Source organism: Anabrus simplex, chromosome 2 (assembly GCF_040414725.1).
Source record: "Anabrus simplex isolate iqAnaSimp1 chromosome 2, ASM4041472v1, whole genome shotgun sequence".
NCBI classification, from domain to species: domain Eukaryota; kingdom Metazoa; phylum Arthropoda; class Insecta; order Orthoptera; family Tettigoniidae; genus Anabrus; species Anabrus simplex.
Genome location: NC_090266.1, coordinates 614883408 through 614910850, shown reverse-complemented (window position 1 = coordinate 614910850; position 27443 = coordinate 614883408). Strand labels below are relative to the sequence as shown.

At 39.1% G+C, this 27443-nt stretch overlaps 1 protein-coding gene across 2 annotated transcripts in view; it reads right to left on the bottom strand.

Annotated features, from left to right (window-relative positions):
* Positions 1-4582: 4582 nt before the first annotated feature.
* The window catches only part of lgs (legless), a 381497-nt gene continuing 358636 nt past the window's right edge, over positions 4583-27443 (bottom strand). For both annotated transcript variants that reach the window (XM_067141019.2, XM_067141020.2), the window contains 2 exons: positions 23404-23608; positions 4583-9075 (listed from right to left, as the gene is read on the bottom strand). In XM_067141019.2, the coding sequence (XP_066997120.2) occupies positions 7101-9075; positions 23404-23608 (2180 nt within the window). In that variant the 3' untranslated portion in view covers positions 4583-7100. The remainder of the gene's footprint in view (positions 9076-23403; positions 23609-27443) is intronic.

Genomic DNA, 27443 nt, shown 5'->3' with positions numbered 1-27443 from the left:
ATCTGATGGCCAAGCAGGCATCAATTTTTAGTGATGAGACAAAGTCTCTTAGTGCATTGGCACTGCCGGTGGCTCCAGTTAGCCTACGCAGTGGCCTCCACGGTATGCACTAGCCAGCGTATTGGTAGGTGTGCTAGGTACCAACTGATGAGCCCACCCTAGCACACAAGGGCGAAACGCTGGCAACCAAGAATGAGCTAGCTGGAAAATTTATAATGTCCAATAACGGACCATTTATATTGGTATTATAAATTTGCTCATTCAGGACAAATATTTCAGATTCCCTATGGGAATCAACATCTATATCATCTGATGGCCAAGCAGGCATCAATTTTTAGTGATGAGACAAAGTCTCTTAGTGCATTGGCACTGCCGGTGGCTCCAGTTAGCCTACGCAGTGGCCTCCACGGTATGCACTAGCCGGCGTATTGGTAGGTGTGCTAGGTACCAACTGATGAGCCCACCCTAGCACACAAGGGCGAAACGCTGGCAACCAAGAATGAGCTAGCTGGAAAATTTATAATGTCCAATAACGGACCATTTATATTGGTATTCTAAATTTGCTCATTCAGGACAAATATTTCAGATTCCCTATGGGAATCAACATCTATATCATCTGATGGCCAAGCAGGCATCAATTTTTAGTGATGAGACAAAGTCTCTTAGTGCACTGGCACTGCCGGTGGCTCCAGTCAGCCTACGCAGTGGCCTCCACGGTATGCACTAGCCAGCGTATTGGTAGGTGTGCTAGGTACCAACTGATGAGCCTACCCTAGCACACAAGGGCGAAACGCTGGCAACCAAGAATGAGCTAGCTGGAAAATTTATAATGTCCAATAATGGACCATTTATATTGGTATTATAAATTTGTTCATTCAGGACAAATATTTCAGATTCCCTATGGGAATCAACATCTATATCATCTGATGGCCAAGCAGGCATCAATTTTTAGTGATGAGACAAAGTCTCTTAGTGCATTGGCACTGCCGGTGGCTCCAGTTAGCCTACGCAGTGGCCTCCACGGTATGCACTAGCCAGCGTATTGGTAGGTGTGCTAGGTACCAACTGATGAGCCCACCCTAGCACACAAGGGCGAAACGCTGGCAACCAAGAATGAGCTAGCTGGAAAATTTATAATGTCCAATAACGGACCATTTATATTGGTATTATAAATTTGCTCATTCAGGACAAATATTTCAGATTCCCTATGGGAATCAACATCTATATCATCTGATGGCCAAGCAGGCATCAATTTTTAGTGATGAGACAAAGTCTCTTAGTGCACTGGCATTGCCGGTGGCTCCAGTTAGCCTACGCAGTGGCCTCCACGGTATGCACTAGCCAGCGTATTGGTAGGTGTGCTAGGTACCAACTGATGAGCCCACCCTAGCACACAAGGGCGAAACGCTGGCAACCAAGAATGAGCTAGCTGGAAAATTTATAATGTCCAATAACGGACCATTTATATTGGTATTATTAACTACCGACATATCGAGCGGTTCTCTTTCGGAAACTTTGTTCCTTCCTTCCATTAATTGCGGGCATGAACCAGTATGGCTTAAGTCAGATTTACAGCTTTATGGTCTCAAGGCTCTCTATGTATCACCATTAACCCATACAAACGTCAAGGGTTGCATAACACCAAGCAAAACAAGCAAGAATACATGTATGAAAATCAATAAACTTCATGATTTAGAAATTATCAGGAAAATTATCTGGATTGCCATACAGTCTGCATTCGCCAAGACACTAACTTCGCGGATATCCACATCTGTGCAGGGCTCTAATTATGGGAGGCTGTGCAACGGTAATATATCAAGAAGGCTCGCCCAACACTTCAAATGTCTTGTGGAGTCCATGCTATACTGAATCACTGCCGTCATCAAGGTGAAAGGGGATGCTATACGCTACTAGCCACGTATCTCTAACCCAATAATAATAATAATAATAATAATAATAATAATAATAATAATAATAATGTTATTGGCTTTACGCCCCACTAACTACTTTTACGGTTTTTGGAGATGCCGAGGCACCGGAATCTAGTCCCTCAGGAGTTTTTACGTGTCAGTAAATCTACCAACACTAGGCTGACATATCTGAGCACTTTCAAATACCACCGGACTGAGCCTGCCAAGTTGGGGTCAGAAGGCCAGTGCCTCAACTGTATGAACCACTCCGCCCGGCAAATGTTTCTAATTCAACCGCTCATGAGTGTACAATGGAAACATCGTGTAAAATAATCACTCACTATTCAACAGGGTAAAGTGATACAAATGTATAAAAATACAAATACAAGAAATAAACTGGTGATATGTTTCTGCGGATAATTTGAAAGCAACTACGAAGATATTTAATTTGGCATGATTATAACTATTATCATTAATAATAACAACAAAAACAACAACAACAACAACAACAACAACAACAGCATTTATCCATTTGTTTGAATTCTAAAACTGTATCATACTTCTATCTTATGGCAATTTTGTTGCAGAAATTCCTAGCTTTTAGCGACCTGATTGTCTTTGAACTATAGTCAACAATCTGAAGATATTTTGTACACTCTAAACACTATTCAGAATATACTACTTCGGCCCACTGTCTCACCACATGTATCATGTATTGCACTACCAAATGATGTCCAGAAAATTTGTATGAATACATGGCAGTCGTACTGTCTAGTATCTAAAAACTAAAATTACATAACTCTAAACATGTTATCACATAAAAACAAATAGCGTCACGTTTGTAAATATATATATTTTTGTTCAAAATGCTATTTGTTCGGGGCGTTGACCTAGAAAGATTTTTGCCCCTACTTGCACCATATGTGAGGAACCTGCCTGTATTCTGTAAATGGCAGAAGTGTAAAATGTTGAATGTGAGGAAAGGAACGTTAAGGACAACACATACACCCAGTCCCCAGGCCAGGGATATTAATCATTTACAATTAAAAACCCCTGACCCGGCCAGGAATCAAACCCGGAGCCGCTGGGTGACAGGCGGACGTGTTGCCCCCTACACCGCGGGGCCAGACCACATTTTTGTAAATAAATTTTTTTTAAAAATCTAAAGAAACTGCAAAGTGGGAATCCCTAAAATTTCTCTTCCTTCACCCAGCCACATTAAATGAAACATTCTGTGACCACGATCACTATAACAACTAAGTTTTGCCATTTGAACGATCAACAAATTCACTAAACATACATGAAATGTACATCTCTGATACCAGTATTATGTATATGGTATACAAAACTGACCCAAGTTTCATATTTAATGTATGTTATACAAGCTGTCTCATAACTTCAGACTGAACGCACAGTGTTTTTTGTACTCTGCGATACGGCACCTGCCTCAGCTGAACTTATCTCACGTGCGGCTGCCCTGCTTTAAGCATGTATACAATCTTATATGAAATCTTACCTTATTAAAGATGCTGGAAGTATCATCCTTCCTGGGTTGTACAGGCATTATATCTGCTAACCACATTCTTTCTGACGCAAGTGAGTTCTGCCATTGTAATGTTTCTGATTTCATCTGTAATGTTTTCTTTCAGTTCCTCCAATGTGTGAGGATTTGTTCGATGCCCTTTTTCTTTCAGTTTACCCCACAAGTAAAAATCAAGCACCATTAGATCTGGAGAATGAGGGGGAAATAGACCAGCACTGATCACTCTGTCTGCAAACACTTCCGATATTGTAAGAAGGGAATCTTCTGCTGTATGAGCAGGGGCTGAATCTTGTTGAAACCACCCATGCGATTTTCCTTCTTCCATTGACTGATGGAAGAACGGCATCACAATGTCATCTTGGTACCTCTGTGCATTTACTGTCGTCTTTGAAAAAAATAGGCCCAATTATTCGTCCTGCACTAACAAGCACACCAAACATCATTCTTCCTATCATAATAAGGGGCTTCAAAAACACCATTAGGATTTTCTGCACACCAATAGCAAGAGTTATGACTGTTCTCATGACCATTAAGATGAAACTAGAAATTTTACACACGAAAATATGGTGTTGCAATGATAACTGTCTCACCAAGTTAACAGCTGAGATTCAGACTGGTGACTCATACTTGCCACGTCAAACACGTACAGGATGCTTGCAAGGTCAAGAACTATGCCGCGCCTCCCACACTGCAGCTGCCGTAGTGCAGAGTACAAACACCGTGCGTACGATCTGGGTTTATATGAGAGACCCTGTAGTTCTACACAGGACTTATGAATACATTTTGGCCAATGCAAGTTATCCTGTTTGGAGACTGCATCCTCCTCTGCAACCTAAAGCACTGAATAAAACAAAACAAAAGTTTTATGAAGAGTAAGAGATTTTTTTCTTTCTGCACAATGTTCTTAAAAATTTTCTTTCCAACAGATATGAATCAAATGTCTCAAACTACATAATATTTCTGGCTACACCCTCAGGACTAAATAAATTACATCAACAGATGTCATTTCCAAACAACTTGCAGAATAAACAAAGTGATTATTTCAAAGTATTGGAAATTTGAGTCGTAAAGGTTCGACTGTTGTTCCACAGCACACTCTGATGAGGCAACATTAGGAAAAAGATTAATATAAAGGAAGATAAAAATATATATTTCAATCATCAACTGATTTTACAGTAATTTATGATTATACAGTACTATAAGAAAGTAACTAAATAGAATGTACCGGTAAGGCAAATATACATATTTTTCAAGGACAGTATAATACATGTATAACACAGTAAATAAAGTATTTATATACATTTTTCAAAAATATAAAAGTACAAGATCAAATTCTTGAACAGTTACCAAGTATTGTCAAAAAAAACGAGAAACAAATTTTGTTTAACCAATGCTCCACAGATTCCCCGAACATAAAATCAACAAGAAGAATGTGTAGAAACCAAAAATAAATGTCTACAGTTACCGAACTATCTGTACATTATAAAGAACTGGAGAGTACCTAGATGAAAATGGGAGAATGAACATGTCATGCAGATGCCTAATTTTATTATGACCCAAATGGTGTATTATGAGTGAAAGGACTCTTTGGCAATAAGACTCTACAAGATAGTTTAGAATTACATGAATAAGGGGAATAGTGAGCACTGGTTAGGGTATGATAAAAAGTTTAATACCCAAAACATAATAGACAGAATATATCTGCATAAATTCTGTAGAAAATGATATTATAGATAAAAGAAATACGACAAAATCTTCAGTCTTCATAAACTCCTCTTGTGTGTTTCAGAGGCTAAGCAGCTATTAAAAGCTGGATTTTAAGTATATAACTCTATCGGCACCAGTTCTATACCAAAGAATTTTCCAAGATTGTTATAATTAACTCATCTGCAGAATACTGCAAAGGGAAAGAAGAAGAGGATAAACATACAGTCAAAAGTAACAAGTAGGCAAGTTGCCCAATACACACGCGTTAAAAATTTCTGTCAAAAATTTAATTCAATAAATTTTTCTAAAGCACTAATAGGGGGAATACTGTACCTAGGGCTCGTTTGCTTCATTCACTTGGCAATTGTAAGTCTCATAACAAAATTAACAGAACATGCCGGTTACAAACAATTCATTTACTGTACAATCAATCTTCGAGTATATTTACATATCTGGGACTAAACCTTTACATAATTTGTTGAGGTATAGGCACTAATCTTTCTTTCTTTCCTTTCTTTCTTTTTTTTTCTTTCTGGGCCGACAACCTTATAGGTGGAGTAAGGAAATGTACAAAAACATGGAGGTTATGTCACTACAGTAGAAAGCTGTAGCAACACTCTTCAACTTAACACATTCCAACGAATGGCTTAAACAACCTAAATCACAGCAAAGTTCTTTTCCTAACAGTGTGATGTTAATTAACGACATACTGATACAATACTTTGCTGTTGTAACTACACTGACCAGAAAAATGTAATGGATCAGTTGAAATTTCAAAGGAAAAAACATGTTAAATTGTAAAACTAAATAAGGGTAGCAATAACAGACAATTAACATAACTTACAATATTTTTTCATGAAAATAATCAATGTAAATAATAAAACAAATATTTCCTAATTATTTCACATGCTTTTCCCTTCGAAAATTCAAGTGATCCATTAATTCTGCCAGTCAATGTAGTAAGCTCAAATTTTACACACCAAGGAAAGAGTGCATAAACTTAATGAGGTATCAGAACAATGTCAAACCACGTTTCATCAGATATTTACAGCTTTCGGTGGAACCGATGACTCCTTCCAAATCTAGTGTTATTACTTATGAATCAAAACTTGGCAATTTAAACATTTTGAAAATGACATTTCATAATTACAACTGATAGGAACCAAACATATTGCACTGTCGTCTGTGGACTGGCATTATTTTGCCCCAGACTCCTTACATTCATGAGAGCCTTGCTGAGTGGATTAAGACTGAGGATGTAGGTCAGTACTTGTCAGTTATCTATCTACTGCAAGAAGTGTTGAAAATACCTCACAATGACTCCCAATAAGGCATACAAAGATAGACTAATTCTCCAGCATTAGATATTTCCTGAAGACGTTCCACATGTGTGTCTCAACTTGTTCTCACTCAAACACAAAGGTGATACCAAATAAGGGAAGCATACAGTTGCATAAAAAATGTAACCTACAGTCCTCAAAAGTTAGTTTTTTAGTATAAAAGTAAATCCTAGAGTTCACTGAATTCTTGAACCTGATCGTTCCTTCCATTTCCTTTCCTTGGTACTGCATCATCCTCAAGCCCAGTGCAGCAACAATCTAGCAAACTCTTCATCTTCTTGGGCCAACTGTGATAACATGAGATGGGATGCATGGAGCAAATGATGGAAGGCCCTTTGCCACTTTATTGCTAGAACTTCAGCTGGGTCTCATTATACATATCCCATCAAGTTATGAATGGCAGTATACGAAGGAATAGTGAGGGACATCGTACTTGAGAGCCTTCCCGGCTTCAATGCCATTCTTGTGGTAGGCATCCCAAGGAGGAGCTTACACAAGCTCAAGGACAGGCACTTGCAGCCAAAGGCAGAACTAAAATTGTGTTCAGCCACACAAGAGTTACCTGACCAATTAGTTTTATTAACTAAATTAAATATCTAATCATTTTGGAACGAAAAATGATTGATTGGGACCAACATTTTGATTATTAATTTGACTTCTTGTGTTTGTAGCATACAACTGCTGCTGAAAGTTATGAAATTGCTGGGCATAATTTGGATCAGCTGTAGTTGGTCCTATGAATGGAGAATTTTTAAAATTATTTGACTGTCCCATTGAAGGAGGAAGAGGTTGGCTAGCATCCGGTGTGCTACTTAGGCCCATAGGCGAGGCTTTCGAGCCAGGAACGAATACCTGAGAATTTGGCCCGCCAGTAGGCATATTTTGAGCAGGACCACCTCCAAACATTTGATCACCACCTACAGGTTGCCCTGGACTAGATGGTACCCCAAACACACCACTTCCAATCTGCTGCATTCTCATGATTCCTCCAGGCCGTAAACCACCACGTAAAGGTACCATACCAATACCTGGTCCACCAGGGCCCATTACCATACCACTTGACATGGGCAAATTCATTCCCACCAAAGAACCATTTGGGCCCATCATTGGTCCATTCAGACTATTCATTGGTCCAACATGACCACCTACTCCTCCACAATTAGGGCCCGAGATACTATTCATCTGAGGTGACATTCCAGTAATAAGCCCATTTGGCCTATTCATGGGAACACTGAGACCACCCATGTTTCCAGTATTTGACTGACCATTGCTAGGAAAATACTGGAGATTATGAGTGGGCACTTTACTGTCTAAATTTGAGAGTGGATTGGCAAAGCGCTGGAGGAAATCTAAACTTGGTGGTCCCCTTGGACCGGAATTCCCGGCCTGTGGTTTGGCAGGAAGATATTGAATTGTATTTGGAGCACTAGCTTTCACTTGTACATTAGCTCCATTGTAAGGACTAGGACCTGGAGGACGGCCAATCATTCTCTGTGGCACTGGACTTGATGAATAAGGTGATGATCCTCTGGGAGGTCCTAGGCCCATCATTAAACTGCCAGGTTTAGGAGAACCTGAACTGTTTGGGTGAGCTATAGGTTGATTCATACAAGCAGTTGTATTAACTGAACTCGAACATGGTACCATACTGCCTCCCACACTTGAGTTCGGACTATAAGAATGAGGTGGTACATTCTGTAACTGAATGCTAACAAAATTTCCTGGCCCTGGCTGGTTACTTGGTGCTCCACCCATGGGATTAACAAGGCCTCCAGGATGGGCATCGGGTAGACCAGTGCAACTCCCCATATCATTCATTTGCATAGGATGCATAGCATTCGAATTAAATGGCAACATTCCTGAAGAGCACGGACCACCAGGAACACTCCCTATTAAACCTGAATTTTGTGCTCCAGGAGAGTTAGAAACACTACTGGTTAACTGTTGACTCATTTGTGCCATAGAAGTGATGGGATCAAAATGAGCCATTTTACCATTGCAAGGCATGCCACCACTTCCATTTGGATTTAGAGGTACATTTTCTGACCGTAAACATGAAAAATTATTTGGTCCTGTTGGGGATACATCAACTGCTGCAGATGTATTACTAGACGGAGAAACATCTAAGAAATGAGGTGCAACCTTGATAGTGCCGATGGATGGAGGAGTATGATGCATGAAGTTCTGTGACTGATTTGCCATAGCTGGAGATGTCCCTGTTGGACCACCACATCTTGGAGGAGCCATACCATCTCCCATTTGAGGGCTGGCGCTAAGAAATCTTGGACCTACTTCTGTGGTGGGTGTCTTGATTCCTTGTTCCATTCCTGGAGTGCGCGAGCCTTGACTCTGAGGACTGGGGCCAGGGAAACGCTGTTGTGATTTGCTCTCCGAACCAGGTGTATGAGGACTAGGAATTGGAAACCTGCTGCTGACGTCTCCTGAAGTTGGGGGGAATCGAGACCCCAATTCAACTGAAGTTGGTGTCAAGGGTGTTCCTGGACCAGACATCCGAGTATTTGTTATATCAGTGCTAGATGATTGCATATTACCTTCTATATTTGAAGGTGGAAGCCTGGAAAAAAACAAATCAAATATTTAAATTAAATAACAGTTATTTAAAAATAATCAGCAACAAAAAAGAGAATATTTAATGTTTAATATCTGCTTCTATGGCAGCATTAAAGAAAGACAAATAATAAAATACTGTACAATTAGGAGAGAAAATCTGGACTCATTTGACTCAATATCTCATGAATGAAATGAAGAAATGAATCTGAATGTTTACATATGATTGTCTTCTCTACCTACATAGTACTGCCAGTGAAATCAAAACGCACTGTAGTATGGTAATTACAAATGAAGAAGCATGGCAACGCTGTATGTCGTCGTCCACAAGGTCACCATCACGACTTCGCCAGTAACCAGCTTGCAGTGTGCCAACAGTAGGCAGCAGGGAAAGATGGAGTGGGGAGTGTATGAGGATAGTATCGCTGTATTGGCGTTATTTCATTGCGGAAAGCAAGCTAAGGGAACTTTTTCTATCCTGAAACTTCTTGGTATCAATGAACAATTTGTGTTTCAGACAATAGCACGGTTTAACCTCTTAAGTGCTGAGTTACCACTTGACTGTTTGGTACCTCAGTGATAAGTTTTTTCATTCGTACGTAAAAAAATATATTGTCGAAGCCTCAATTTTTTACTTAGCAGTGGGGTGATTACTTTAAAATGTTTATAAATGTTGGTTATTTATAAATCTAAATGCAAATGGAAAATCCTACACTTATGTTCAATATTATTTTGAGAGAAAACAAAATTACACTTTTGTGCCCATGCGTGCATTATCTTTATTCAAAGTAAAGAGCCCAAAATAATATCATTTCCTAAAATCTGTAGGTAACTTATACATATAACATTTTAGAAGTACATAAATTGAAATTTTAAAATACTTTCAAAACCTGGAACGTGCTGATAGTTCAATGTTTTGTAATGCTTGTTTGTGATACCGATTTGTTCAACTATCTGCACCAACGCCACTGGCACAAAAGTTTTTAAAACATCAATGATTTTCGGGTTGTCATCCAACACTACTTGGCTCTCAGAGTCTGTCACAGTTACTTGAAAGCCTGGTGGAGAAAAGTAATCCGTACACCATGAAAATAGTGATGAAATAGCTTTTGAACTCACCGTGCTATTCTTCTTTCGTTTAGAAGGAGGCACTGTTTCCCTTTCACATACAATATTTTCGGCACTCTCTGTATCACTCTCACTTTCAAAATCGCTTAACAATTCATTAAAATCATGATCTCCATCATCACTTTCTGCTGTGGTTAATAACTGAAAAAATCTCTGATACGATATAACATCACCGCAAGAGCAACTAGATTGTTGTTCCGCCACGTTTGTTTACATCTAGAAAAAGCTCTGTAAGTTACTTCCCGAAGGTATAATTCGTGATCAATTAGTTCTAAATAATGCTCAAATGATGCAGAACATGTCAGAGATCAAATTGGCACTTGAGAGTGAACCGGAAAACTCAAAAAATTAAAGTTTTCGCGCACCGTCTATAGACAGGCGTAGCACTGCTGGACCGGCCACTCCATCGCGTCTATAGGTGGGCGTATCACTTATCGGGTTAAACAAACGGGTACAATTGTTGATTGCATCAGATCGGGCCGTCCTAGGTGTGTACGCAGTAAAGCAGTTGAGAATGTTGTTCGTGCAGGGATTTGACACAATCCTTTCTGTAAACAAACAATTTTGTCTCATGAAATAAATATATCTCCACAAACTATACCACATATTTTGAAGGATGATTTATGTGTTGGTGCATATAAAAGATAAGCATGGCATTTACTAACCGAAATATTAAAGGAAATACACCGGGTTTGATCCCAAGCTTTGTTAACGGTGTATGGGGAGAACCAGTATTGCAACATCCTATTCACAGATGAATAAAATATTCACCGTAGAAGAGTTGTTTAACAAGCAAAATGATTGTGTGTATTCACGGTCCTCCAAGGAAGCAAGCGATAAGGTTCCATTTTTGCAGTGCTGATATCACCCTGCTTCTGTCATGGTATGGTAGGCAGTTTCCTGGCGAGGAGCACTGGAGGTGCATTTTTGTGAAGGCGAAGTAAAGACTTCTGCAGCTGTCCACCAGACAATTTTGAAACAGGTGATACCATGTATCAATCGGGAGCTGCCTGAAGGGAAATCATGGATTTTTCAGCAGGATGGCACTCCTGCACACAAAGCAAAAGCAACGCAGCAGTGGCTGGTAACCAATACCCCATGGTTCATCATTACTGCTGACTGGCCTAGAGGAAGTCCGGACCTCAATCCATTGGATTATTCTCTGTGGCAGAAGCTAGACGTGATATCATGACAAAAAACGCATCGCAATATCAAGATGTTAAAAAATCAATCACGCCAGTTGTAAAAACAATTATACTGGAAACGATTCGTGCAGCTATTGATGAAGGGCCTCAATGTATTCGCTGCTGTGTTGCCACATATGGTGATCATTTTGAATAAGGGTATGTTCATTCTGTAGCATTTCTTGCCGTTTATTTTTTTCAGAATATATGTATATTAATGGGTTTGTGTAGTTTTACTTAGTAGTTATATCCACTGAAAGTACTGACAGAACTTATGGCAGTACTGTGCACATAGCTGAAGGAAATAGAGGATATTTAGCTATAGGAAAACTAATATATATATATATATATATATATATATATATACTGTGACAGTTATTATGACCTTCGGCCATTTGCTGAGGTTTTATTTGTGACTCAGGCTAAAGTCAACATAGCACGTGTGCGAACAGAAGCCGGCAAGAGAAAGTTTATTTGTATTTTCTTTTGTAACCTGTTTGAGACAATTCAGACAGCTGAGGTCGCGGCGAGAGAAAATAACTGATACTTCTTGAACTTTTGGCATACTGAGAATTGTGAACATCAGCACTACTACCACGGAGTTATTACAAGCACAACAACAAATTTGCATGTGTAGAATTATTTATGTGAATGAATAAATGGTGAGAACTTCAGTAACAGCCAATTCTATAAATTCGTTTTGTTAATGATCTGATATTAAGTCATGAAGAGCATATTTTAGGACATTAAATACACTCATGTTCATAAAAAAAGGGAACACATTGAAAGACTAGAGACAGGAAGTTCATATTCACAGGACATGTTCATTAGTATGTTCTGCAGTAATGATAAATAATAATAATAATAATAATCGTATGGCCTCAGCTACCGTTTTGCAGACATTTTGATTTGACGCCATCTGGCTGTCTGCTCGTCAATTTCGACGTTCCGGTTTACTCTGTCTGCCATCTAGCGGACCTAGAGTAAACCGGATCTCTCTTGGGCGGCTATGGCTGAGATTGAATTAATTTTGTCGGGTAAATACCAAATGTATCACCAGAGATCTTTTACATGCCAACATCGTACGACATGGAGTGTCGAATGGACTTTTTTCCGCCCTTCAAAAATCCGACTACCTCTGCCGGGTTCGAACCCGCTATCTTGGGATCCGGAAGCCGACACTCTACCACGGATCCACAGAGGCAGCTGCAGTAATGATTAGAATTTCTGTCACCTAGGTTCAGTTGCCTAGTAAGCATTAGGTCCTCCATTGGCACTGATAACTTGTTCCATGCGTGGCATCGACGGGTATAAGCCGCGAATGGCGTCCTGGGGTATCCATGCTGCATTCACCTGGTTCCACAGTTCATCTGTGGTGGTTGGCATTGGGTCACAGCGCCGCACCCGTCGTTTCACCATAGCGCACACATTTTCAATTGGCGACAAGTCCGGTGATCGGGCGGGCCACGGCAACAGTCTGACATCCTGAGGCAAGAAGGCATGTGTTTGTGCAGCAACATTCTGTAGCGCATTGTCCTGCTGAATTAAGGTGTCTGGGGTGTCGTGCAGAAAGGGTATGGCTACGGGTCGCAGGATGTCATTCATGTAGGACAAACTGGTCACAGTGCCCTGGACACGCACCAACTGTGATTTGTGGTTCTACCCAATAGAATCCCACAACCTAAGGCCTAGAGTTGGCGCTGTATGCCTTGTGTGAATGCAGTCAATGAGATGCCACTCCCCCTGTTTGCGGCGAACCAAAACACGGCCATCATTTTCAAACAAACAGAATCTGGATTCATCCAAAAACACAAACTGCTGCCACTCCTGTCCCCAATGACAACGTTCCATACACCATTGCAGTCTAGCATGTTTATGTACATTAGTCAATGGTAGGAGGAGAAGTGGACGACGCGCCGGCAACCCAGAATGTAATAAACGGCGATGGACTGTCGCTTTTGAGAGTTACGATGTATTGCACTGTTCCACTACAGCCGAGGAGGACACAGATTGCCATTCTGATGAGGTGTCGATCTTCTCGGAGGAGTGGTCTGGGTGTTGCGACCAGACTCGTCTCGTCCTGTTCTACGGCCTTCTGTGAATCATTCTGTACACACCCGTTGCAATGCTGACACAGTTTGTCCTGCATGAGCAGCAATTTCCTGGATGGATGCATTACATTCTCTCATGCCAATAATACGCCCTTTTTCAAATTCTCTCATTTGACAGTACGGTTCTTGCATACATCTGCGAGACATCCTGCACATCTGCTTAACCCTCTCAGTGGCAGGTTCTGGAAGACCTCCTATGCCAGAAAAGCGAGGTTTTTCAGAGGAACTGATTTATTTTTAGGAAGCAAGGAATGAGTAACAATTATCAAGGGAACACATTCATATATTATTCAAGGTTAATAAAAACTTACACACTATTTCCACTTCTTTTTACAATAGGCCTGTGACATGGTTTTGTAAAATATTGGTGTTTTCAGAATACTGACCTGTGAGCAACATATTGCTATTTCAGTCTTTTGTATTATTCCCATCAACAACACTAACGCAATAAAAATCTGAATTCCGATAAGAATTTGTTTCTTTCCTAAACTGTGCCCTAGTATGCGGAGATTTATTTACAAGTTTTTCAAAGCACTTTTAGCATACAAATTTTTTTCGGTCACTATCAAATTTACAACTTTATCCATTAGAAAGAGTTCAAAACAGTCACTCACACTCACCTCTGGTAATAATCCAACCCTCACTCCAGGATTTCCCGTAAATGGAATTATATTAGGTCGCACACTATCCCCAGGCTTACACTTTTTCCACACAAATGTATGTTCAACATCTCCTAACATAACCTTAGAATCTGACGTAATATCTTCTTCACTTTCACTAGAAATACTAAGGAGGTCACCATTCGAAGAATCAATATAATCATTACCACTACTATCAGATATACTAATGTCATTTAGAGATGTAGTTCCTCATTTTGTCTTCAGAGAGACAACTCTTCCGTTTCACTCTTGCCATTTCTATTTACCTCGCCAACTGGCCAGAGATGTAGAGAAGATAAGGCATATTTTATGCCAAAGACTTCATGAATACAGCTGGAAACCCTCCCGCCACTTGTTGAGAATGCTGAAAAACATTTTCCAAAGAGATTACAGTATCCGATAAATTACTGGGCAATCGCAAAATGAACACTGCAGCTTAGTGAGAATTTCTCGGGCAGTGATGTTATGGGCAAGCGTGCGCCACCTGCGAATTTCTCGGGTGTGCCACTGAAGAGGTTAAGCCACATTAATCCATTACCTTCAATTTATAGTGACAAAAGGCGCAGCCACATTTTACCAGTTGGTAGTGGTGCGCCGAGATATCTAAGTGGACCATGAACCTGAAGGCCGACATAGTTAAAATGCTAGTAATTTCTTCAGAACACACTAGTGCACATGTCCTGTTAATATGAAGTTCCTATATCTAGTCTTTCAAGGTGTTCTGGTTTTTAGGAACATGCGTGTAGTTATGAACTCAGTATGTTAATTGATAAAGTTTAAGGAGAGCTCAGCTCGCTTCACAAACTGAAAGAGTCACCCCACTTACAATCTACACCTGGCCCAGCTCACTTGGCTAGCAGCAAGCTTACAGAACGCCACATTCACGCTTGTAAAGGGAGATAATCTCACCGTCTAGCAGCAATACAATACAAAGTGAAAACTAACGACAGACGTCAAACGTGTGAAGCATTCTTAGTGCAATTGTACGTATCATTCCCTGTTATTTCATCAGTCTTTCACAAAAGATATCGTGGTAATCTTATGTATTACAAGTTTCAGAGAATTCCACATCTGAGAACACGAGTTCGAGCCCTGTACAACAACATGATAAACAAGGGATATTCTCACATCAGCTCTGAGACATTCAACAGCACCATGCATTTCTAAGTAATGGAACCGACGCCAGCAGTCTCGTAATGTCAAGAAACCAGCCCTAATATCATCATGGAAATCAGTCTTGGGTGATAAATCCTATCACCTGTAAAACCGGCAAACACAATTTTTCCAGAATAATTTAAATTCCGGGGAAGACTTTCTCATAATTTACTTAATGAAACTTTAAACTTTTAGAAATTAAAAATTATTTTCACTTCATATTTGTAAGAATATTTAGGGATTAATTTGTATTGTACCATCCCATTTGTTTCATTTTTGGATGTACTTTAAGAAGATAATATTGAACTGTAAAGAGAGCAATAATTTTCTCATCATTAGGGCCCAGATGTCAATCACATCTCATATTTTTTTCTTTATATTCTTTTCATGGAAAATACAACTTAAGCATGATTTTATCTACGGTGACTAAAATTATGCAATTTTCACAGGTCATATTTTTATCATCTTTAATCCATTTCTGCATACCTGCTTGCACTCGTCTCAAAAATGGATTATTCACATCTCCTAATTGTCTGTAATTTTTTTGAATTATCTCTCTTAGAAATATATATGTATGTGAATTACGACAGCAAGCTGTATAGAACTCTAATGATTTGACGTATTTCAAATATGCCCCAATAACATCCTGCCATGTTGAGTGGTCCTTTTCCCGCTACAAGTCAATGTTGCGTGAAAATGGATTGTTCCGATTTGAACATTTTAAAGATATATGTAATTTGTTATTGTAATTCTTTCTGATTGCCCATCAAAATGTGACATTTATTTCCCTGATTCATTAATTCAATCAATCAATCAATCAATCAATCAATCAATCAATCAATCAATCAATCAATCAATACTGATCTGCATTTAGGGCAGTCACCCAGGTGGCAGATTCCCTATCTGTTGTTTTCCTAGCCTTTTCTAAAATGATTGCAACGAAATTGGAAATTTATTTAACATCACCCTTGGTAAGTTATTTCAATCCCTAACTCCCCTTCCCATAAACAAATATTTTTCCCAATTTGTCCTCTTGAATTCCAACTTAATCTTCATATTGTGATCTTTCCTACTTTTGAAGACACCACACAAACTTGTTCATCTACTAATGTCATTCCACACCATCTCTCCACTGACAGCTCAGAACATACCACTTAGTCGAGCTACTCGTCTCTTTTCTCCAAGCCCTTCCAGCCCAACCTTCAACCTTCCAGTTCTTGACTCAAGTAATCCAGGTTGGGCACACGAGGCCGAAATGCTAGCAACCAGGAATGAGTTACCTGGAAAATTTATTATGTCCAACAACGGACCATTTATATTGGTATTATAAATTTACTCATTCGGGACAAATATTTCAGATTCCCCATGGCAATCAACATCTATATCATCTGATAGCCAAGCAGGCATCAATTTTTGGTAAAGAGATAAAGTCTCTCATAGTGCATTGGCACTGCCGGAGACTGCAAGTAGCCTACGCAGTGGCCTCCACAGTATGCACTAGCCAGAGCCTTTTGGGGATCATTGTAAGTATCTACAGTAGGTGTTAATATAAGGAAAGATCTTCATTGGGGTAATCACATAAATGGGATTGTAAATAAAGGGTACAGATCTCTGCACATGGTTATGAGGATGTTTAGGGGTTGTAGTAAGGATGTAAAGGAGAGGGCATATAAGTCTCTAGTAAGACCCCAACTAGAGTATGGTTCCAGTGTATGGGACCCTCACCAGGATTACCTGATTCAAGAACTGGAAAAAATCCAAAGAAAAGCAGCTCGATTTGTTCTGGGTGATTTCCAACAAAAGAGTAGCGTTACAAAAATGTTGCAAAATTTGGGTTGGGCAGAATTGAGAGAAAGAAGAAGAGCTGCTCGACTAAGTGGTATGTTCCGAGCTGTCAGCGGAGAGATGGCGTGGAATGACATTAGTAGACGAATAAGTTTGAGTGGCATTTATAAAAGTAGGAAAGATCACAATTTGAAGATAAAGTTGGAATTCAAGAGGACAAACTGGGGCAAATATTCATTTATAGGAAGGGGAGTTAGGGATTGGAATGATTACCAAGGGAGACGTTCAATAAATTTCCAATTTCTCTGAAATCAGGCTAGGAAAGCAACAGATAGGGAATTTGCCACCTGGGCGACTGCCCTAAATGCAGATCAGTATTGATTGATTGATTGATTGATTGATTGAGTCTTGGTAGGTGTGCTATGTACTCAACTGATGAGCAAAACCTAGCACACGAGGGCGAAACGCCGACAACCAGGAATGAGTTAGCTGGATAATTTATAATGTCCAATAACGGACCATTTATATTGGTATTACATACCACTTAATTGAGCAGCTCATCTTCTTTCTCTCAGTTCTTCCCAGCCCAAACTTCGTAACATTTTTTAACGCTACTCTTTTGTCTGAAATCACCCAGAACAAATCGAGCTGCTTTTCTTTGGATTTTCTCAAGTTCTTGAAGCAAGTAATCCTGGTGAGGGTCCCCTACACTGGAAACGTACTCTAGTTGGGGTCTTACCAGAGACTTATATGCCATCTCCTTTACATCCTTACTACAATCCCTAAACACCCTCATAACCATGTGCAGAGATCTGTATTATTTATTTACAATACCATTTATGTGATTACCCCAATGAAGATCCTTCCTTATATTAACGCCTAGATACTTACAATGATCCCCAAAAAGAACGTTCACCCCATCAACGCAATAATTAAAAATGACGCGACTTTCCCTGTTTGTGAAACACACAACCTGATTTTTAACCCTGTTTATCAACATACAATTGCCTGCTGTCCATCCCACAGCGTTATCGAGGTCACGTTGCAGTTGCTCACAATCTTGTAACTTATTTATTACTCTATACACAATAACATCATCCACAAAAAGTCTTACCTCTGATTCCACTTGTTTACTCATATCATTGATATATATAAGAAAACATAAAGGTCCAATAATACTGCCTTGAAGAATTCCCCTCTTAATTATAACAGGGTCAGATAAGCTTCGCCTACTCTAATTCTCTGAGATCTATTTTCAGAAATATAGCAACCCCAGCAGTCACTCTTTTGTCTAGTCCAATTGCACTCATTTTTGCTAGTAGTCTCCCAGGATCCACCCTATCAAATGCTTTAGACAGGTCAATTGCGATACAGCCCATTTGACCTCCTGAATCCAAGATATCTGCTATATCTTGCTGGAATCCTACAAGTTGAGCTTCAGTAGAATAACCTTTCCTAAAACCGAACTGCCTTCTATCGAACCAGTTATTAATTCCGCAAACGTGTCTAATATAATCAGAAAGAATGCTTTCCCGAAGCTTCCATGCAACGCATGTCAAACTTACTGGCCTGTAATTTTCAGCTTTATGTCTATCACCCTTTCCTTTATACACAGGGTCTACTATAGCAACTCTCCATTCATTTGGTATAGCTTCTTCAGCCAAACAATAATCAAATAAGTACTTCAGACATGGTATTATAACCCAACCTCGAAATCTTATCAATTCCAGCCGCTTTCCTAGTTTTCAACTTTTGTATGTCATTGTTATCATATGTAAATTCTGATACTTCTTTAGCATTAGTCTCCCCTTCTCTCTGGACATTATCCTTGTAACCAACAATCTTTACATACTGCTGACAATACTTCTGCTTTTTGAAGATCCTCACATACACACTCCCCTTGTTCATTAATTATTCCTGGAATGTCCTTCTTAGAACCTGTTTCTGCCTTAAAATACCTATACATATCCTTCCATTTTTCATTAATATTTGTATGATTACATAGGACGTACAGGCAGAAACTTCACCATCCGCTACAATGAACATATAAATGCAGTAAAACATAACCATTTCTCATCAATAGGCCAACATGTAGAAGAATCCAAGCATAGTTTCACAAACATCAATAACGACATGACGATACTAAATATAAACTCCAAGGGCCCCCTGCTCAACATAACCGAAGATTTCTACATTTCTTTAGACCAATACGCCAACCCCAATCATAACATTAATGATATTAATGAAAAAACCAGCATTATTTTTGACAAAGCCATTCCGATATTAAAGAATGATTATCTCAAAATAGTAAACACACGCTCTAACAAACCAACGAATCACAAGCCTGACCCCGCCCCTACTTCTCCAACGGCCACTCCTTCTTCCCCTCCACCTACATTCCCCTCCACAGCTAATATGAGCCCCAGACTCACTCGCAGTAGAACACAACAAGCCTTCAAACACATCAGCACAAGACTTCCACAACAACTATAGTAAGTACTCTTTCCATACACACACTAGGCATTCCTTCATGCACACACTACCGGCATACTTATATCACTTTATCTTTACAGACTACAAGAACAAACATAGACGAGAGAAGTGTTACCACCGACTACTTCTAAATACATGCTCGAGACCTGCTGTTTGCTGTATTGAAACTTGCCATAGTATATCACAAGTTGGGATATATAACATAACGAAATTTCATCATGACAAAGGCCCACATCAACAAGACGTACACTAGTTTCAAAATGTCCTCGAAGATTACCCTACGCAACTAAAATCAACATTACTTAGAAGGATCTGCACAGAGGACAGAAGAATGGAATCCATATAACATAAATTGAAAATTTTAACAAGTGTCTACCTATACGTACAATTTTAATGTGTTGAAACTTTTTAAATGTTATATATTGTGACCTTTGTGTTTTTAATATGTTTTACATACTCATGCTCCATTTATAACTTTTTAACCTGACCACTGATATTTTAATTATATGCTATTATTCCATCCCCCATTAGACATCCGGATGCCTAATACAATAACAACTTGTGTATTGTCTAATGGCTAAAACAAAACATGTACTAGCTGATGATGGCCGTTAAAGAGCCGAAACCGGTACTAGCTTAATCTATTAAAATAAATTGTGGATCATCTCATTTCATTGTCCACTATAGAAAAGTCAACGCCCGCATCCTTTATGATGTCTATTTGATGCCTAAAGTGCAGACCGCTTTTCAGCATTTTTCCAATGCTAAATATTATACTATTTTAGATAACTCAGCAAACAATCAAATTCCTTAGGATGACATTAGCTCCCGTCATACTGCTTTTATTACTCCTAATGGATTATTTCAGTTTCAAAAAGTCCTCTTTGGTTTAAATTAGGTTCTCAAATAATGCAATGATTTGTTGATTCCCTTTTTTCTGATATTAAATATAAATATTTGTTTCCTTTTGTTGATGACATTCTTTTCTATTCCCCTGATTTCGAGTCGCACCTACACCATATTCGGGGCATTCTAACGCGCCTACGCTCTGTTGGTTTGACAGTTAATCTCTCTAAGGTTTTGACTGCCCAATCCTCTATTATGTTTTTGGGCAGATCTGGTACCCCTAGCCTCCCATGTGTAGCGGTGAATAGCCTTATGCTTGAAGAATGTATTCGTAACAACTAAACCCATACTAGCACAGAAGTCCAGCAAACGCTTCCCATTTCCATTAGCTTCCATATCTTCCCCACATTTACCAATCACCCTTTCGTATCCTTCAGTTCTATTCCCAACTCTCGCATTGAAATCGCCCATTAGCACTATTCTATCCTTGCTGTTGATATTGAAGATAGGCCTCACAGTTGTTGCCCGCGGCAGCAATAGCAGCAGACGACCGTTACGTGCGAATCCTGGCTCACACCAACCAGGCAGACACCGCAACAGAAGTGCCTAATGCCTTAGGGCGGGCAACTGGTAGAGCCGTGTCTACGCAGACAATCAGAATTCATCTCCACAGGGACTGCTTACACTCAAAGATTTTCTTGGAAAGCACCTGTATATACACCCCAACACTGTGCGCCAGGTACAGATGGGCAAGGGAGCACTTAGACTAGACTCCCGTCATGTTTTGCAGCGGCATTATATATGGACACTGAGTACCACTCATCGTAGTAGAAGGCAATATGACTGGTACACAATACCGGACGAGAATCCTTGGGCCCACTGATCAACCCTAACATCAAAATTTAGGTGACAGATTTGTTCTGCAAGATGACAACACATGCCCGCATCGCTCCAATCTTGTGAACCTCTTCCGCAGGAAGACCCACATCCATCGGATATACTGAACTGTGGTGTCTACAGACATGAATACCATTGAACATGCCTAGGATATGCTGAAATAGGCAGTGCAACGATGAGCATATCCAGCTCTCACCCTGATTGACTTCCAGAGGGCTGCTGTTGAAGAGTGGGAGAGGATCGACCAAGACAGCCTCAACCACCTTGTGGACAGCATGCCACGACAGGTCCAATCATGCTTCACTGAACGGGGTGGAGTAACACCATACTGAGAGGCAGAATCAGATTCCCATGTTCGATACGCAGATGCATGTTGCGAAAGGATAGTGTTTGTGTTGTGCCTGTCCTTGCCTTTTCCTTATATCAAGCGAGTTATGCTTGACATAAAGTGTGTATTTACATCCCATACATTCCCTGGTGTAAACAGCAACCTAGAAACCCAAACCTCCAGGCGGTGCAAAACATCTTTTGAGGTGTGTACTAAACAGAGGGAAAAAATGGAAGGTGTCCAAAACATTGACAAATGAAGGTATCAGCCAAAGAACGACAAGGGCCATGACAGGTATGAAGATGAAAGAATCCCTTGGCCTCAGAACCTAATACTAATAGCGTCGGGGTCAGAAAAGAACAAGCATTGACCAAGGTTTTTCGATTAATAAAAGTACTTGATCATTCATCACTACTTACTGTGTCCTGCTGAGTATTTCCTGCCTGACAGTGTTGTCTTTTGAGACTGTGTTTCTGAGGTACCTGAAGTGAGAAACCGATCTAATTTGGTTCCTTCCAAAAAGAGTTTTGAGCTTGCTCCTTCCCTGTTGATGGTCATTTTTACAGTCTTTTTACTCATCTTCAGCTCAAAGTTATTGAACATACTGTCTCATTCAGTCAGTTTTTCTGTGCTTCAGATTCTGTTTCTTCCCATAACAGCATATAATCAGCAAGTACCAGGTCATTTGGTCTATAGTCCATTTTCTTGATAGAGTTTATGAAGTACCAGGGCATTCTGTTTATTGTCCATTTCCTTGACAGAGTTTATGATTTTTCCCATTACTATTATGAACAAGAGTGGTGAAAGGGCACTTCATTGCTGGACACCTCTCTTTGTCTCAAACCATTGTGATTGTTCACTACCTATCTGAACACAGCTGTAATAATTATGGTAAAACAGCTTTACTCTGTGAATCAAGTTCTCCAACATAAATAATACAAATAATGCAATAATATAAGAAGAAATTAACACTAATAATATGCAGCTGTATTGTTCCAAACCTAACATTTATATTAGTTATACTGCTATAATTTATAATTTCATGTGGCTATTTCTAGCAGAGTGCAGCCCTTGTAAGGCAGACCCTCCGATGAGGGTGGGCGGCATCTGCCATGTGTACGTAACTGCGTGTTATTGTGGTTGAGGATAGTGTTATGTGTAAGTTGCAGGGATGTTGGGGACAGCACAAACACCCAGCCCCCGGGCCATTGGTACTAACCAATGAAGGCTAAAATCCCCGACCTGCCCGGGAAACGAACCCGGGACCCTCTGAACCGAAGGCCAGTATGCTGACCATTCAGCCAACGAGTTGGTCAGTTATACTGTTAAAGAACGATAACACAATAAAAATGATAACTTCAACAAGGCCCGAAGTTACAACCTTCGAATCATTATTACAGTACAAACTATCTACTTCATGTTCGTATCGATATGACAATCTAACAATCAAAGAAATATTTAGCCACCTAATTGATACCTTTATTTGCCTTTGGCAATTTTATAAAATCATAATAGTACACGTTTAGACTGCTTTACAGTCATAATCAGCTACATTCACGTAAGCTTAGGTGTAAATAAGGTAAAAGTATGCACAATGGTTGACCTAGGGTTAGTTTGCCCATCACCACAGTACAAGGAAACAGCCATAATACCAGAAAGCAACCACAATGTTAAAACACATGTTGAGTGAAATAAAAGGTACAGGTTTCAATTATATATCTCTACATTTTCATAATAAATCATACTTACGAAGGAGACCTAATGTTAGTATCCTTCAAGCTTGTATTCGGTTGTTTCTGAATGGTTAATTCTTGGCCTTCAAATGTATTAAGATACTGGATCTGTTGAGGAGAAGGCACAGGCATCAAGTTAGGTTCCTTCGATGTTGAATTTGGTAATTGCTGCTGCTTCTGTTGAGCAAGTGACTGAAGAGTTCGACAGAACATTCCATCAACTAAAATATAAAGGAAAAAGTAATAAGAGTTAGCAAAAGAAATAACACAGAGGAAGTCTAATGCCAGTTATGGAGAAAAAACAAAGCCATAATGATCATTAACATCAACTCATAAGTAGCCCTTTCCGTGTCATTAGAAGAAAGATTCAAACAGGATGGCTGTGAAAGTAATGTGAATCAAACACTACATCACTTGAAAGTATTACATATTTAAAAAATCATGTATTCTGTTTCAGGGTATCCACACAACCCAACATCAGTTTACAGATTCCTTGACTTTTACGACTGCTTCATATAAATTATCCCTTCCGCAGATTGCTTTTACACTGTTTTTATTAGATATTACCACTTTTAAAAAAACCTGGGGCCAGTTCCACAAACAAACTTAACAACTTTTCACTTTTCAGTTCAGATTTTTTTCCAACATCACTTTTCAGTTTCAGCTTCCAAAGTAAAAAGTTAGGAATCTTATCACTTTTCAAGCCTGTTATGTTCCTCCATTGGTACAGAAATGCAAAGTGCTAAGAAATGAAGTGAAAAGTTTGCAGAAATCTTGCAAAGAGATGTCCCTTTTCAGCTAATATACTGTATGTACACTGGTTTGTTGGCACAGAATTTAGTTTGGTGATATAAACTTTTTATGACAAGAGCTTTTGTTATCATCAAGTGAGGACAGTGATGAAGAATCCAACAAGAGAACATACAAAGACAGGATTAATTTCCATAACCTCACCGTGGAATTCCGCGAGTGTTTTAGTGTTACCCCAACACAGGCTGACTATATTCTTGAAATAATCTGTCATTTATTGAAACCTGCAACAAAAAGAAATAAATCCCTTTCCGATAAAAGAACAAATTCTTATAAGCTTACATAGGTTCGGAAATGGTGTCCAGCTGCATGGTGTAGCAGCAATGCATGGGACATCAAAATCAATTATTTGCAGAACTGTTAGCAGTCAAAGACGATGTAGTAAATGAAATATTTTCTAACATAGTACGCTGGCTTGATAATCCATGTAATAAAGCGACAGAATTTCTAATTAAGGGTGGATTTCCTTCTGTCTGTGGATGTGTCGACGGTACTCTCGTTTATATTCATGCTTGTCATCATTTGAGAGGTTATTTTTAAAGTTGTCAAAAAGGATGTCCCGTTCTTCTTTAACAACTTTCTAGCACAGCCAGCTTCTTGTAATTATCTTCCTTTCCCATAATCAAAACTTTAAAACTACCAGTACTACAATTATATTGTCAAGTTCAGCGTGAAATATAGAGCATTAAAATCATGTAGTATTATACAGTTTGCCAATGGAATAAACTTGATTGGATTACTCATTCGCAAAGACTTTTCACTTTGTGAAGAGATTGAAAAGTAAAACCTAGATCATGGTGGAACAGAAAGACTTTGCACTTTGCAAGAAATGAAAAATGCAAAAAGTGCAAAGTTGAAAAGTTGCAAATTTTGTTCGTGGAACAGGCCCCAGGACTGTTGCCACATAAAAGTAGGAGCCAAGGCAGAAGTTTAAGACTTTAATGGCTCAGAATACTTATCCCCCAAAAGATATCTGGGAACTCATTTACATTTTAAAAAAGAGAAGAATTATAAGAATTATAATTATCGTATATAAGAATTATAAGAAACAGAGAATAATGTTCAAAATGAAAAACTGATTTCTCTATTTTTTAACGCAGTTTACATGGTATGGAATTCATCACTCATTACATAAAAAGAGAATTGCATACTCATAATAGAGTACCAAGTTGAAAAGAACACCTTTGATATTTTTATTATTTGGCAATTCAGGTGGCAATGAGACTTATGAGTAAATTAGTTAACCTGTGAAACTCTCAGTGAATACTTATTTTGTAGATTCATAACATAAAATAGCACGAAGTACATTTCAGCTTTGCAATACCTATAAATTACACACAGGACACTATAGGAATTAGCTCACTGAAACATTTTTATGTGGTTGTTAGATGGATGTCCTCAGTAACAAACTCCTGGGAACACTTGATGTCTTGGGTCCGTAACCAATATTGGTGTATATTTCATATTGATTTATTCATAAATTAGTTTTGACAGACTGAAGAACCTGACAGTTATAAATGAATTGAGTAAAAAAAACCTTCAAATTTCACGTCCAAGGACCCCCTAGCAACAGAACATAAAACTAAATTCAGTAAACAGAAGACAGAATTTTGTAATGTTATCGTGTTGAATTATTTGTATACAATAGACCTAATATTTCCTTATTTTTACACTTTAAATTTAATTTAGCTTCATTTACATAAACATACTTCCTAAATGCATAAGAATTATAGAACAATGTGACAGTTGGCTAATAATTACAACAGTCTAGATCTGGAAACTTCCATGAAAAAATTCACTTGGTACAATTGTTGATTCAATGGGACGAATGGTGATATTTTAAAGAGACCAAGCGTTTTAGACCTGGTTTAAAAATAGTCACTCGAAGCAGAAGATCGGTCTCTACATAACTCAGTTTCTGTACTTAGTTTTCATTTGTGAGAAAGCAGAGAAAGTATTATAAGCAATACTACCTTTCTAGAAGTTGCAGGGTATAAGGGAAGTGTATGGGTCCTGAAATCAATCAGAGATAAGGAATTGCGATGCAGGGTCTTCAAAGCAGAGTCACAAGATACTTCAGCTAGTTGATCTTCCTAAAGGGTGGACAGTTCATGTTGTTTCCAAGGAGGGATTTCTAATCCACGAGATTTTCTCAACCAGAGGCAGAAAATATTGTCTGATTGTAGATCGTAGGTGGATCACTATTATATCACTTAAACTATGTGGTAATATTTCTTCATCTCCCAACAGGAAATCATGAAGTGTTGGAAATGAATCAAATTTTGCTGATTCGGTGTGCCCATATATTCTATCTATTATGTCTGGGGCTGTGAACAGTGACTTGCATTCCTTGCAGACTTGAATTCAAGTGACTGAATATATCTGCTAAATAAGCAAGTCTCGCAAGCCATGAGAAATCATTGAGAAAGTCTTTGAAGTTGCATATTCCATCAAGAAAAAATATCTTAACTTCATCCCTTAGTTCAAACAAGCGGGTCAAAATTTTACCTCTAGACAACCACCTAATTCCTGCATGTAATAGCAAATGTTCATGGACACATGCCATCCCCTTTCACAGCACCAACAATAACCTGGTATTTAGAGGCCTGCCTTTGATGACACTTTTTTTTTTTTTTGCTATTGGCTTTACGTCGCACCGACACAGATATGTCTTATGGCGACGATGGGACAGGAAAGGGCTAGGACTGGGAAGGAAGCATCCGTGGCCTTAATTAAGGTACAGCCCCAGCATTTGCCTGGTGTGAAAATGGGAAACCACGGAAAATCATGTTCAGGGCTGCCGACAGTGGGGTTCGAACCTACTATCTCCCGAATACTGGATACTGGCCGCACTTAAGCGACTGCAGCTATCAAGCTCGGTTTTGATGAAATTAATAATTTTCACAGCTTCTTTCACATCATCCAATGTTGCAAGCATGTTACAAGCTGCTGGTGCTTTACGGTGGATGCAGCCAATGCGTTTGCATTACACAAGGGGCGAAGGTCTTCTTGTGTGCAATTATGCCTTTATATTATCCAGATAAGGCCTTTGCACTGTCAGTAGTTAATCCAACAAATTGCTTCCAGTTAAGTCCATTTTAAGTCGTGAACGTGTTGAGGACCTCAAAGATACATTCGGCATTAGCGAGTGTGGGTAAGATAGAACAAGAGAACAAATCCCAGCGAATTGCGTTTTCAAATGCACATCAAATGAAAGTTAATACGTTTGCATTATAACAAATAAAT